Below are 14,776 nucleotides of genomic sequence, written 5' to 3' on the forward strand. Positions count from 1 at the left end.
ATTTGGCAAGGTTATAATGATTATTGTCATCATACAGAGGATCTACTGACAAATTAAGGAGCCAATGATGTCCAGGTGTCAGACTCTGCAGAGAAGACGTCACTCAGGTCAGTGATATCATTGTGTATTTTCCTAACTGTCCCATCAGAGCTGTAGTCACTGATATCATTGTGTAGTCTCCTGACTGTCCCATCAGCTGTAGTCTCTTCAGACATGATGGGAGTTGCAGCTTTCCAACATCTGGGGAGCCACTTGAACCAAGGTGATTGGTGGGGGTCCCATGAGTCAGACCCCCACCATAAAAATGGGCTGTTTATTTTAAAATGCCTGGGCCTATTTTTGGTCCCAGTCTGGCCCTGCCTGTAAGTCACTTCTATCACTAAGGATAAGAAGCCAAGGAACCAGGGGGTGCCAAGGGGTGTCGTGCTAAGTCCAGGGGTGTGAATGTAAAGGGGAGCACTGCCCTCTGCCTCCCAGCTAGATACGGGTCAGGCTGACCTGGGGGAGTACTCACTGGGCCGCACACTGAGAGGGACAGGGGCCACCCGGAGCCCACCTCAGGAGCCGTTCCATTCAAGTGGCGACACTACATGCGCGGGGTAAGTGGAGGCCCTCCGGTGGGGTCTAGGTACATAAGGGGGCACAGTGCTGGGGGGGGCCCAGGCACATTCTTTGCACAGGGGCCCTCTGCTGTCTGTGTCCGCCCCTGGTGCACCAATATAGTTGTAGGCTCCTATATAGTAGTAGGAGGCCCCCATATTGCCTCCTTACAGTGACAGGCCCACTCTGTCACTCTGTGCTCCCATACAGTGGTAGGCCCACAATATGGCCTCCATATAGTTTCAGGCCCTAATACTGCCTTTATACAGCTGTAGCCCCCCCCCCCTACTGACCCCATATAGTTGTAGGTACCATATAGTAGTAGGCCCCCCTCTGTGCCTCATATAATAATATTCCCCCATACTGCCCCATATAGTAGTAGGTTGCCCCTATACTGCCCCCATATAGAAGTAGGCCCCTATATAGTTGAAGGCCCCCATACTGCCAGCATATAGTTGAAGGCCCCCATACTGCCAGCATATAGTTGTAGGCCCCCTGCATTGGTTCTCCACTGCTCCTCCTGTAGCAGTAGGTCTCCAGTCTGTAGGAGCAGTGGAGCACCGAAGCCGACATGGCAGCCACTGCTTACTCTTAGCCACTGCATGCTTACTCTTAAAGTGGCCAGTGGCCGCTATTATGGAATTTTTTGGGCATACCGACAGGAGAAAATTTGGGGATCTGTTTTTCATTTGGTGATAAATACAGTTGTGTGGTCAAATGCACTATTTGTGATTTAAATGCCATAGGTTGGTGAGAGTCCTATACAAATCAGCAGGACAGAAAGTAAAAAAAAAAAGAAAAAGCTCTTTCAGAACCGTATTTTTTTGCACAATATTTTTTTACAATCTCCATGATGTCTCTTCTCAAAATGTAGCAAATATGCCATACACATAGGATAAGCTGCAATAGAGTATAATTGGCTGATATAGGAGGAAAATAGCACAGAGACAGATAATGTTTGTGATTATATTAAGAGTTAATGATGAAGGATACACAAGAAGTTGCAGGCAATGAGATGAAGTAACCTGATACTGAAGACAAACATACAGTCTCCTTAGAGAGAAGCTTTCCATGGGCAGGAGCTGACATGCAGAGCCTGACACATCTGCACTATACAAGTTCTATCGGGCCTGGTATCTGCACAAGAATGAGAGGTCTTCCCTCTTAGGCCAGGGCTCTGTCCATTGTTGACCACTTCCCAGGAGCTAGTGCCAGTCATGTCACCCCTTGCATTTCCTTCCCGTCCTTTCATAGGATTAAGGTGTTTTGCAAAATGTCAACACTCACTCATCAGACGGAAGCCTCTGGCCCTATGTATTACAGTGGAATCTGCAGGACTTCTACCTTCATGGGATTCAGATGAGTACTTAGTACCGGTGTCCCCAAACCTGAAGTTCTCCATCTGTTGTAAAACTACAACTCACAGCATGCCCTTGGAGCTGAAAGGTGTCAGGACAGGCTGGGAGTTCATCTGAAGCCATACAGGGGAGAACTTCCTCCCTCAATCTGCTACACACAGCCCAGAGCAGTTCAGTGTGTGTGATGAGCGCTGATTGGATAAGGCTGCACACACCCCCCTCAGTGCTCCAGACTGCATTTCCTGATTTTGGACTTCTGCCAGGCCAGCAGGAGTCCAAAGTCTGTGCAAGAGATAGGGGGAAATGTGCTCTGGACAAGTAGAGAGACACCTAGTGGCAACTTTTATAAACACAAATAAAACATAAAAAACTATTTTTTTTTTTACATTTTTTTTTAAACAAAGAACATAAAAAAGATTTTTTATTTGCCATAAGGAGTGCAATAGCAAAAATTAGTTTTAATGAGTGCGCCCAATTAAATTACAGAATTTGGCCTGTCTTAATCCATCACTAGGGGGGGGGGGGGGCTTAGGAGCACACGGAAGACAGGCTTATTATTCAGTTTAATGGGAGTTGCATACATCATATCAGGTTGGTGGCTGCAGACAGCAAGGCAGGAGTTTGGAGCTCTGTAACACAAAAACCTGAACTTCAGCACCTATACAAATGTATCAGGATTTAGCAGGGGCTGTTCTCTTCTCTTCCTTGTTCTCTTCTTGCTGTCAGTGAATGTAAAGGGGGGACCATTTTTTCATACTGAGGTTAGAAAAAGGTGCCCTGTGATTAAGCCGCATGCGAAACGCGTTAGGGTGGTATCTATCCTGCAGGTAATGGCTAGTGGATTGGTGGGCTGATTGGCCTCCGGGGTCAGGTACTTCATCTGGATATTGGTGACTTTATGTACATTTTTCTCTATGTTTACAAGCTGGGCTTATTGGGGACTGTGCAATTAAGTTTATATCTCACAAGGGAATTACTGTTTGAGGACCAGTTTACAGCTTTTTATTGTGTCATATGTTTACAGTCACCTCCTCCCCGCCTTATGCTTTCTCAGATCAAAAAGTTGTTGCTCTGCACCTGTCTTCACTGGCCATTGCCCTGCAGGACTTTCTTGTTGCATTGTGTGTGTTTTAAAAATTTTTTTTTATTGTATTTGTGTATGTTTAAATAAGGATCCACAGGATCCGTACAGTTCTAATAAAGCATATCATAAAACCGTGGTCTTCAAACTGTGGCCCTCCAGATGTTCCAAAACTACAACTCCCAGCATGCCCGGACAGCCAGCGGTCATAAAATATTGAGATTTTGAGCACTTAAAGGGGTACTCCAGTGAAAAACTTTTTTTTTTTTTTAAATCAACTGGTGCCAGAAAGTTAAACAGATTTGTAAATGACTTCTATTAAAAAATCTTAATCCTTCCTGTACTTATTAGCTGCTGAATACTACAGTGGAGATTCTTTTCCGTTTGAAACACAGAGCTGTCTGCTGACATCACGAGCACAGTGCTCTCTACTGACATCTCTGTCCATTTTAGGAACTGTCCAGAGTAAAAGGAAATCCCCATAGCAAACATATGCTGTTCTGGACAGTTCCTAAAATGGACAGAGATGTCAGCAGAGAGCACTGTGCTCATTATGTCAGCAGACAGCTCTGCGTTTCAAAAAGAAAAAAATTTCCGCTGTAGTATTCAACAGCTAATAAGTGCAGGAAGGATTAAGATTTTTTACTAGAAGTAATTTACAAATCTGTTTAACTTTCTGGCACCAGTTGATTAAAAAAAAAAAAAAAAAAAAAACGTTTTTCACCGGAGTACCCCTTTAACACAAATATTCTGCGGAGCCAGAATGAATCATACAGATACAATATGAACACTAGGGAGAAGCATGAATATCTACATTCCTTCCTAGTTTGTATAAACTCTGCCTACAGAAATCTCATTTCCAGAGGTTTTCCGCTCCCAATAAATGAGTTACTGTAGCTGACCATTCCCTAAAGAGAGTTAACCACAAGTTGTTCTATCTACAAGGTCATCACCAGTGGTAAGAGGTTTATCGTGTGCAGAAGTCTGTGAGGTTTTGTGGAGTTTCTTGAATGCCTAAATATGGCCAGAGATATTCAAGCCAATCTGGGAATAAGCAATATTCAATAATAGGTCACAAATTTGGTGAAAGACTGTATTGAAATATATAAGTTTTTTTTCTTAACATGGGAGTCAATGGGAACCGTACAGAACCGCATGTGCGTATGGTTCCATCCGGTTTGCACTATACGGTTTCTGACTTTGCACAGTTTTTTTTCTTGGAATTTCAATCAAACAAGTGAAACTTTATTCATAATGGAATGAAAAGTTAAAAACATATAAGTTTTTTTCTTAAAAACGGATGCAACCGGACATCATTTTTCATACCGTATACGGATTAAAATTTGTACACACGTTTTGATACAGTTTAGTCAGGTTTTGAGGAATCCATTTTTTTTAAATTAAAAAACCTGATACGAGAAGTGTATTGCAAAAACGTGGTGTGAACCCAGCCTTAGAAGGAGCTCAGTGCACATGGTTTTATACAGCCCCTATTGACCTTAAAAATCCATCCTCAGTTAGCTCCATCTAGTGGTGACTAAAGGCAGCCAAAATGTTCTAATGTAATTCTTATTTTATGTTGGGGAATTAGGATCTCTGTATTATACCAACCGAGCTCCAATCCCAGCAAAAAAAATTTTTAAACCTATTTAGATTACTAGCATTTTAGTAAATAAAGTAGAGCATAAATAAGTGGCTCTCCGGTTTTTGCAAAACTACATCTCCCAGCTTGCCCTTGACAGCCTGTGTCTCTTTAGGTATACTAAGAGTGGTAGTTTCCAAATGGCTGTAGACCACTGACATACAGTAAATACATATTTCATCCAAGTGTCAGTTACCATCTTATCTTCACACGTTGTCCATCTTATACTGTACATCAGCATCTGTAGCTCAATAAAAAGCTGCTACACTCTGGCTGCAGGTGTATGGAATTCCTGGAATCCTCCTCAGCATTGTTGCCTGGAAGGCTTTTTAATAGGAACACATTTTCATTTACATATAAGGAACTGAACTGAGAATAGGAACACCTACTGTATGTCTGCCTTGAAATGAAGGGAAACATGGAAATGTTAAAGGCGCAAGAGGGAAGTAAGAACAAGAACATACATCCTATAGAGATATCCCCTAGAACTAGTTTGGAAATTAGCCTTATCCCTACTGGATGGGGAGACTCTGTGGGACATCCCCTCTCCACAGGCCTACAAGATTACCAAATAAGTATCATGGAAAGGAAGATGAGGACAAGCAAGTGTAAAGTCTTGATGTCTGGGGTTCAGTTATGGGTGTGTTTGGAAGTGGCATAATCATAGAACACTGCTTCCCAACAAGGGTGCCTCCAGCTGTTGCAAAACTACAACTCCCAGCGTCCCTGAACAGCCGTTGGCTGTCAGAACTGGGTATTTCCTGTTGAATTTCCTTCACTAAACTACACATCCCATAATTCAGTAGTATGTAAGTATGAGGTCACTTTCCTCCCTGCCACACATCAGCCACCCCACCCATTGAAACACACCTGTGAACCCTTCAATGCAATACACCAGTGTTTTCTAACCAGGGTGCCTACAGCTGTTGCATAATGAACTCTCTCCCAACCAGCAGTTGCTCCACCCATTGAAGCAGGACAGACTTCCTCTGATCACCTGACTAGTGATGTCAGGTCTCGACGCACTGCAACCTAGGAAATCCCGAGACCTGAGTCATTTTGTATTCTGTTAAAAATAAATATTGGGGCGATAATCACAGAAGAATTGTGAGAAAACCGTCACACACATTCCACTGGAATATTCTGCACGGACATTCCGCTGCAGCAGAGTCCCATTGATTTCAATGGGATTTTTCTACACAGATGTTTCTGACGTCGAAATCCCGATTTTGACGACCCCAGAGAGAATAGACTTGTCTATTCTTTCTGCGGATTCTGCTCAGAAATGCATTGCCGTCTATAAGACGGAGCATTTCCAATTTCTGAAAGTTATTACAGAGCATTAGACAAGTCAACCTGCCATAATCCAGTGATAACCTATATCCCACTGCCTATGGTTGAGATGATTCTAATACCAGCCAATCATTCCACATGCTGTTTGTCTTTTTCACAGCTGAGGGTTTGGTGCAGTGTATTTGGGGAATTCTCAAAGTAGAGGCACAAATGACTCTCCAATTCTGATTGCAAGCTGATTGATCATGTGTCATACACTACAATTATTCAGCTTTATGGGGGGTATTTATCAATTTTGCCTGTTGACAGTTTCTTTTTACCCTTTTTTTCACTTTGGTTTTTGTGGACATGCACCAAACTAATCATTTGGTGCAAGTTGTTAGTAATTTTGGCGCAAATGTTAAAATCAGCTGTTCCCAGCGCCTTTTACACAGAACTTACCGCCACAGAGGAGGCATATTTTACCCCTTGTGCAGCCATTTCGGAGTCCCTCCTGCAGTATATCATCAAGCGACATGAGTTATTTTCTTTTGCGGGGTTTATAGCCACCATGTGAAATGGATTTTATTTTTAACTTGAGTGTTTTTTTTTTTTTTTTTATTATTACATTTATTTTTTCTTTTTTTGGTTACCTTTAGTGCTTACCTTTCCTGAACCTGTGCGGCCATGTCCAATGCTGGCTCAACGGAGGGTGAAGGTCCCTCAGAGACAACTATGTCGCAGGATAGTATTGCGCAGCGCCCGGTGGTGTCGATGCTTTCACAAAAAATTGTTATAATGTATTTTGACGCCTTTACATTTTCTGACATTGCTAAGTGTGTTTTCCATGTACAACATTTCTTGGCGGTGAATTGAGCCAAAAAAAAAAACCTTAAAGGCGCAAAATTGCGCCAAAGATCGATTGGTGCAAATTATGAATTACTGGCCAAAGTAAAAATCACACAGGACCGTTTGATTTTGAGAAAGTTTTAAAAATGACAGTGGAGAAAATGCGCCAAACTTTGGCACAAAAAGACACTGCGCCAAAGTATTGCGCCAAAGTTACAGGAAAAAAAACACATAAATCCTTTGATAAATACCCCCCTATGAGAATGCCTTTTGTACATAGGACTGGGCAACCCCTTTGATCCTCCATTAGGGCAGAGGCTGAATTTAAAATATCCCCGTGCCATGAATCCGGAGCCTCCTCGTCACTCCTCACCAGAAGAGCTTCCACCTGCAGCTATGACTTCATCCTTTTCATCTTGGGAGGTCTCATCAAAGCGCTGGAGACCTCACCTACACTGTGGATCCTTTGATTATACAATACACAATAATAGAGATACCTGTATGTTGGCTGATGATACTAGAAGTCTGAAGAGTTTTACCCAGGTCTTACTCTGCTCCCCAAACATTAAATGTTCAGGTGAATGATGGACGCCCAAGAATAAACCAATTGAGGAGAAGTCATCCTAACCGCAGAGCAGACTGTGACTCAGAGCTTAGTATAAACCAACCATCGGCCTTAATGCAGATGCTGCTCCACATGTGAACACAACATATAAACATGTCTACACTACAGACCTGTTCTTTCCCTTCAGGGTTACCGCCATGAGAAACACACATTTTCCTATGAAATCATTACTTTTTTATCCTCTAGACCAGTGGTCTTCAACCTGCGGACCTCCAGATGTTGCAAAACTACAACTCCCAGCATGCTGGGAGTTGTAGTTTTGCAACATCTCGAGGTCCTCAGGTTGGAGACCACTGCTCTAGACTAAGCAAGAAGAATGAGGAATGAAAGATGGGCGTGATGAATGTCCAGACTTTATTTGTAAGTTTTAGTGCAATAAATATAGGAAAGCAAACAAGGTGAGGACCAGCTCACCCCGCCCCGGACAGCAGAGCACGGATCCAGGCACTGGATGGCACCAGCCAATAACAGGAAAATGAAGGAGAACGGATCCAGCTCAATGCAGGTAAAATCAAATTTAATCCGTAGGACAAGGAAGGAACAAGTAACGCGTTTCAAGCGCTATGCGCGCTCTTAATCATATCATATGATTAAGAGCGTGCATAGCGCTTGAAATGCGTTACTTGTTCCTTCCTTGTCCTACGGATTTAATTTGATTTTACCTGCATTGAGCTGGATCCGTTCTCCTTCATTTTCCAATAAATATATGAGATATTCTCTAATTCATTCATTCATTCATTTATTTATTTTTGGTCCAATTATACTTACCGTATATCTTTATCCAAAACAATATGGTTTTGGATGAACTTGGGTGAGTATCTACAGTAGGGAGTAACAAGTAAAGCATACATCCTTATGGCAATATGGAATAGGAGATCTCACTTAAAGGGGTACTCCAGTGGAAAACTTTTTTTTTTTTAAATAAACTGGTGCCAGAAAGTTAAACAGATTTGTAAATGACTTCTATTAAAAAATCTTAATCCTTCCAGTACTTATTAGCTGCTGAATATGTGATAGCCTGGGGGGGTTTAGGGTATGGGGAGTGTAGCTGTGTGGTAATCAAAGGGTGCTTGTTAACCCTTGCTATTCGTCATGCCATGGTGAGGGCTCCTCTATAAAGCTTTTCCTACCGCTGCCCTTCCCAGGAACAATAGGGAGGTAGATGATAATAGGTTTGAGGTAGATAATAATGGATTGTCCACAACAGGAAAGCTTCTGTAAACAGTGTTAACTTTTACTGAAGATTTTCTGTACGCTTCATTAACACAACAGTCTCTTATCATAACAACAGCTTCCTTTGGAGATTGACAATGGTTGGGACTTTAGCTTTAAGAGTCTTTTAGTCTATTGCGCTGTTCCACTGGATTTAGGGGAATTAGTTGCGGTCCAGTAGTCACGCTAGCATTAGCAAGAATGAGGTTTAAACTCACGATTTTGGTTCTGCTGAGGCCGTAGCTTTTGAGGCCAAGCGTGTCTTTGAAAGTTGCGTAGCACACCTTCCTGTTAGGCCGGCATCCACGAGAGCAGCAACCCAAGAGAGCGATAATTGGACGCAGCTCCCTTATATGGGCAGGGGCTGGACTAAAGCTAATTGGTCCAAACGGATGTCAATAATTATTACAGAGATTTGTGGTTAACACGTGACCCAAGGACCTCCTAAGGTCCTGCAACATACCATAGAGGTTACTAGCATGGTCACATGACCGAAGGTCCTGCGACGCTGAACAAGGTAAGTACTATACATTCCTATATAATATAGATATAATTATCAAATATATACATTTATTAATATTAAAGTTAGACTTAAGGAGAGGCGGCTAGGGGCTGTCCCACCTGAGGAACCCTACTTGAACGTAGTTACTCTGACTTTGGGAACCTCCACATTAGGTACTGGATGCAAAACGGTACCGGGACTCCACAAATACTACAGAGGAAATTTTTTTGGAACACAGAGCTCTCTGCTGACATCATGATCACAGTGCTCTCTGCTGACATCTCTGTCCATTTTAGGAACTGTCCAGAGCAGCATATGTTTTCTATGGGGATTTTCTCCTACTTTGGACAGTTCCTAAAATGGACAGAGGTGTCAGCAGAGAGCACTGTGGTCATGATGTCAGCAGAGAGCTCTGTGTTCCAAAAAGAAAATAATTTCCTCTGTAGTATTCAGCAGCTAATAAGTACTGGAAGGATTAAGATTTTTCAATAGAAGTCATTTACAAATCTGTTTAACTTTCTGGCACCAGTTGATAAAAAAAAAAAAAAAAAAAAGTTTTCCACCGAAGTACCCCTTTAACCATGTCTACTGGGCTAGTGCCTAGGGCGGCATCCTGTGAAGGGTGGCACCATGTGGAAAATCAACTTTTCTTGATTTCCTGACATCTGTCTAACGCTGGAATCTTTTCCAACATTTTGCAGAATACCCTTCATGAAGGGTGTTGCTTATTATACAGTAGAAGCAGAGGGGAGACCCACACCATAGTAATGGCCAGGTGTTTGGAATAAGAGGATGGAGGATGTTTGGCTGTTCAAATATTTTTAGCCATGTGCTGGATGTAGTACCATAGGGCACCTCATGCCTGATGCCATTATTTCCTATTACATGACTTCTGTCATAATATTGTTACAGTCAATCACTAGGCGCCTTCCGCTTGTCAGCCTGTATTCAGCGTGGCTGTGGTTGCACATTTTGCTGTTTATTTGACTTCTCCGGTCAAGTATTTCACTAGTCGGCTTCTATGTATTTCCCATACTGTTACTGCATATTGGAATGTATGGGAAATAATTATCTTTTGGTTTGTTTTTATTTCAAAGTTATATTTCTATTTATTTGTGTAGCAGTTTAGGGAAATAAACTACAGTTTTCCACAGGAAATCCAGAACCTCCCACCACCACCCCTGGACCAGTGTATATGAAAATATTTAAGAAGATCTCTGTTCATACTGATTTATTATTGAATTTTAAGTAAACCCATCATCAATTTCATGCCTTGAACCAATGGTGTATGATTCATTCTGACACAATGCAATTTTTCAGAGGACTCTTAATACTGGCCATGAAGAGGGTTTCGAGTAACTGGTGTGGTAGCCAACAGCTTCTCCCTCCTTCAGATTGACAGGTTTCTCCCTATACCCACAGAGGAGGTGCAGTAAGAAGCTACCAGTTACCACCCTGATGACCTGGAGCTGCGTTTACTGGTGTTATAACCATAATCCCTCAGAAATGTTGCCTCATTTCAGAGTGAATCATTCATCATTGTTATATTGAAGCCTTTCCGTGGTGCTGGCCGCATTAAACCAATGACAGGGTCTCTTTAATGGCACCTGTATACATCCTTATGTGGTAAGCTCCCTCTAGTGGCAGCTATGGGCAGACAGAATATTATCATTAAACTTCAAGATTGTATAAAGGGATGCAGGGTGTTTGGTGCTTTGTCTAAGAAAAACATAGCCCCAGCCCCTAAAAGAATTCTATATTCTAAAAGAATTCTAAAAGAATATCAATTTTAACCCCTTCACCACCGTAGACAACAAGATCATCAGAGGTATTAGGTATTTCCTTCTTCATTTGCCATAATATTTGCTTGTTGCATAGGCAAAGTCCATAATATTGCAGGCAGTGATTAATAGCCTTATCGGGTGCTATCCCATTATGAATCCTTTTTTTTATTAGTCATTTTAAACATTTTTCCTACTGCAAGTGGAGCTGTCACATGACTGTATGTGTGAAAGGGAACAATATAAGAGGTGCAGGTTGACACTTCTATAGTTGTGGCAAAATAGGTGTTATAGAGAAAACAGCCATCAAGTGCCACGATGCACTGTATGAGGGAACAGAAGACAAAGAGAAGGATAAATTCACATAGGAGATTGTATGATAGATACATCTTATGCACCCCCTATAGTTACTTCATGGCCACTGGTGTAGTCCAGACTAGATGCACAGTATATGCAGGACTGATCATTTGTGTGCAAAATAATGGGGCATCCGGGGTTAACATACACCCACCTGTATAATGTGTTTATCTAATCCACAGGATATCAGACATGTCATTGTAATAAGAGGTGCATGACTCAATCCACCCACAGTGCAACAGCGGCAGCATCTTATGTATGGGCAGCTGTCCCGAGTCTGAAAAGGTTCAACAAGTTCCACCAAAGGCTCCACTACAGTCTGTGAAATGTTACTACATAGTTACAAATGTTTAGTCACAGCCTGAAACATTTTGATGTGTAACAAAGGAATTGTGGACACAAGCTGCAGATTCCGGGCCATAACCCTAAGATCATGCCCCATGGGGGTCATTATCTCTTTTAGAATACTGAGCAATACTGAGCTGTCAGCTTAAGGAATATTAGCTACATTGCACCCTGCAGTAAAGGACATAAATCAGAGGGGCTCCATAGCTAAATTCAAATACTGCCCCCCACTGGTGTTGGTTTGAATCATCAGACTTATCTTTTCCGGGGGAGACGGCCCAGAAATTGTTGCCCCATCCCTCATGTCTTCTCATTATTCCCAGCATAGAAGAGAACAGTGGCATGGTCTTTTGATATTTCCCCCTGACTTGTTTCCTTATTGATGTATACTGACACTAAGGGATAGGACTGGCCTGAGATGGGACCACTGTTCTCATAGACTGATCAGGTTGATAGACTGAGCAGGTTGAATTGGTTGAGTTGCAAACCCAATTTGTTTCCTGGACAATTATTTAAGAAATACAGTACGGTTGTGGTATACATCAGCAAAGCAACAAAACATAGTTTAATAGTAACTAGGTTCGGTCCATTTCTAAGCTTTTTTATCAGATTTAAAAGCAGGGCAATCTGTGCGTGTAGATCATAGCAGGAATAAAAGAATGACAAATAAACTGAGGAGATATTCTGATGTATCATACACCTACATTGTCTGCTACTTGACAGCTTGACTTGCCCCCTGCTCCCATAGGAATTCATTGAGTCACACAATGGATGCAACTTAACCCCTTAAGGACTCAGGACATACAGGTACGCCCTGAGTCCTTAAGGGGTTAAAGAGTTACTATCATTAAAACAACTTTTGACATGCCGATCAGACATGTCAAAAGTTGTTGATCGCATCAGGTCTCTGCTGAGACCCACTGTGATCGTGAGTTATTAGCCGGGGAAGCGGGCGGCATTACGCTCTGTCCATGGGCAGCCGGGAGAACCATCTATTCCTCTGCATAGAAGTCTATGCAGAGGAATATAAGGATCTCTCAGCCGGCTGGGAAGCAGAGCTCAATGCCGCCCGTGTGCTGTACATGGTTGCTGACACTTTAGAGGAAAACGTTTATCCTGTTCACCCACACTAAACCTAATACACCGGGGTATAGTGCGGGTAAACAGGAGACCGATGCAGGGTCTCTGACTAAGATACATACCTTCTGTCCGGTACCCGGTCACCCGGTGACAGCTGCCACGCCCCCTCCCATAGGCTTGCATTGAGGGGGCGGAGCGTGATGTCACACACGGCGTAGGCGTGATCGCCAGTCATCAGACCCGGAACAAACATGCTCCGGGGGCTGATGATAGCGGGGTGCTGCGTGAAAGATTACGGGGGTCCCCAGCGGCGGGACCCCTGCGATCAGGCATCTTATCCCCTATCCTTTGGATAGGGGATAAGATGTCTTAGCACTGGAGTTCCCTTTTAAAGTGTATGCAAACTCCTTTCTCTAAAGGTAAAAATGAAACAATTAGTCTTACAAATAATCTTGAATAAAAATCTCCTTTGTGTTTGTGTATACAGTGCATCTGAAGAACTATGGGGGAGATTTATTAAAACCTGTGCAGAGAAAAAGTTGACCAGTAGCCCAAAGCAACCAATCAGTTTGCTTCTTTCATTTTTAAAAGGGGCTTTCAAAAATGAAAGATGCAATCTGATTGGTTGTTATTACTTTTCCTCTCCACAGGTTTAGATAAATGTGCCCCTATGTGTCTTACAGACTTCAAACAAAGCCTGTCTATAGTCTGATTCCGCAGTCCTGTGTTGTTCTCTACTAAGGCCGGGTTCACATCATGATAAGTCACCAGGAGCTCAAATTTGTCTGCTGACAGATGCTTGGATGGGCACAGGTGCCCTTCAAACTAACAATCCGAATAAAATTACCTAGTGACTACGTTTGGGTCATTTTCTGAACGTATCCGAGTCTGCCAAGTCTTTAATTTTGAGCCAAAACTTGTATATGCTTGAAAAATGACCCAGAATGTAGTCACTAGGGGGGAGATTTATCAAAACCTGTCCAGAGGAAAAGTTGCCTAGTTGACCATAGAAACCAATCAGATCACTTCTTTCATTTTGCAGAGGCCTTGTTAAAAACAAAACAAGCAAGCTCATTGGTTGCTTTGGGCAACTTTTCCTCTGGACAGGTTTTGATAAATCTCCCCCTAGGTGACCATGTTTGGGTCATTAGTTTGAATGGGCCCATGCCGATCCCAGCAAGGATATGACAGCATACAATTTTGAGCTTCTGACGATGTAGTCATTCTTCAGAGTCACTAATTATGATGTGTCTGCCCCCTAAGGAGGATCAGAAAACACAAAAGGTATGTGGGTAGTCTGTAACCACAAAGGCACCTAGGTCTGCATAGGGGCTGTATAACAAACCAGTAACAATGTAGTGTAATATGACAACATAAATATAGCATAACATGGGTGGCATGCATCTTACCCTGTGCTGTACTGTTACTCAATTGATCATGCAGATACTTTACATGTCCTTTTTATATGTCTAGCTTTTGTATTTGGCTCACAAATCCTTCCATTGTGCTCCTCACTCATTCTGACATCCACTGCTCAGGAAGGGGCATGTCTGAGTCAAGCACTAAACCCGTCCTCACTCACTATGCATTCACTTCCTTCTCAATGACTTCTCTGCTGTGCTGGGCTAGGTCTTTTCATCCAATCACTGCAGGCTGCTCTGTAAGCCCATAATTGTAAGCGCTGCGGAATCTGTAGGCGCTATATAAATAAATAAAATAATAAGCCATGGTTTCTATAAATAGGAACAAAAACATTTTTAGGATATAAATTAGAAAGGTTAATGTATTGACAAGATGTACAACATAAATGGGGCTACGCTGCAATACCACACACAGCCTCTGGAAAAGAGTGGCACAGTATCGGGAAAAAAGCAGATTCTCTCCACCATACTAATGATAAGACTATAAGGGACTCTCTAGCCTCCAGCTGCTTCCTATATTTCTTCAGCAAATTCTTTGCCTTTTGTGGTTACGAATAAATCTTTTTTTTCTTTTCTTTCTTCCAGACAGGGGGCGGATCCAGTGAAATGTTAGAGGGGAGAATCTGTGTCACACACAGTCCAGCGTGAATT

General features: G+C 42.4%; 1 protein-coding gene across 1 annotated transcript in view; it reads left to right on the plus strand.

Moving 5' to 3' along the window:
* Positions 1–5,099: 5,099 nt before the first annotated feature.
* Positions 5,100–14,776, plus strand: part of COL7A1 (collagen type VII alpha 1 chain) — a 189,692-nt gene continuing 180,015 nt past the window's right edge. Inside the window, exon 1 of the mRNA XM_056528127.1 lies at positions 5,100–5,289. Within this exon, the coding sequence (XP_056384102.1) occupies positions 5,100–5,289 (190 nt within the window). The remainder of the gene's footprint in view (positions 5,290–14,776) is intronic.

The sequence above is a fragment of the Hyla sarda genome, chromosome 6, assembly GCF_029499605.1.
Source record: "Hyla sarda isolate aHylSar1 chromosome 6, aHylSar1.hap1, whole genome shotgun sequence".
Classification (NCBI taxonomy): Eukaryota; Metazoa; Chordata; class Amphibia; order Anura; family Hylidae; genus Hyla; species Hyla sarda.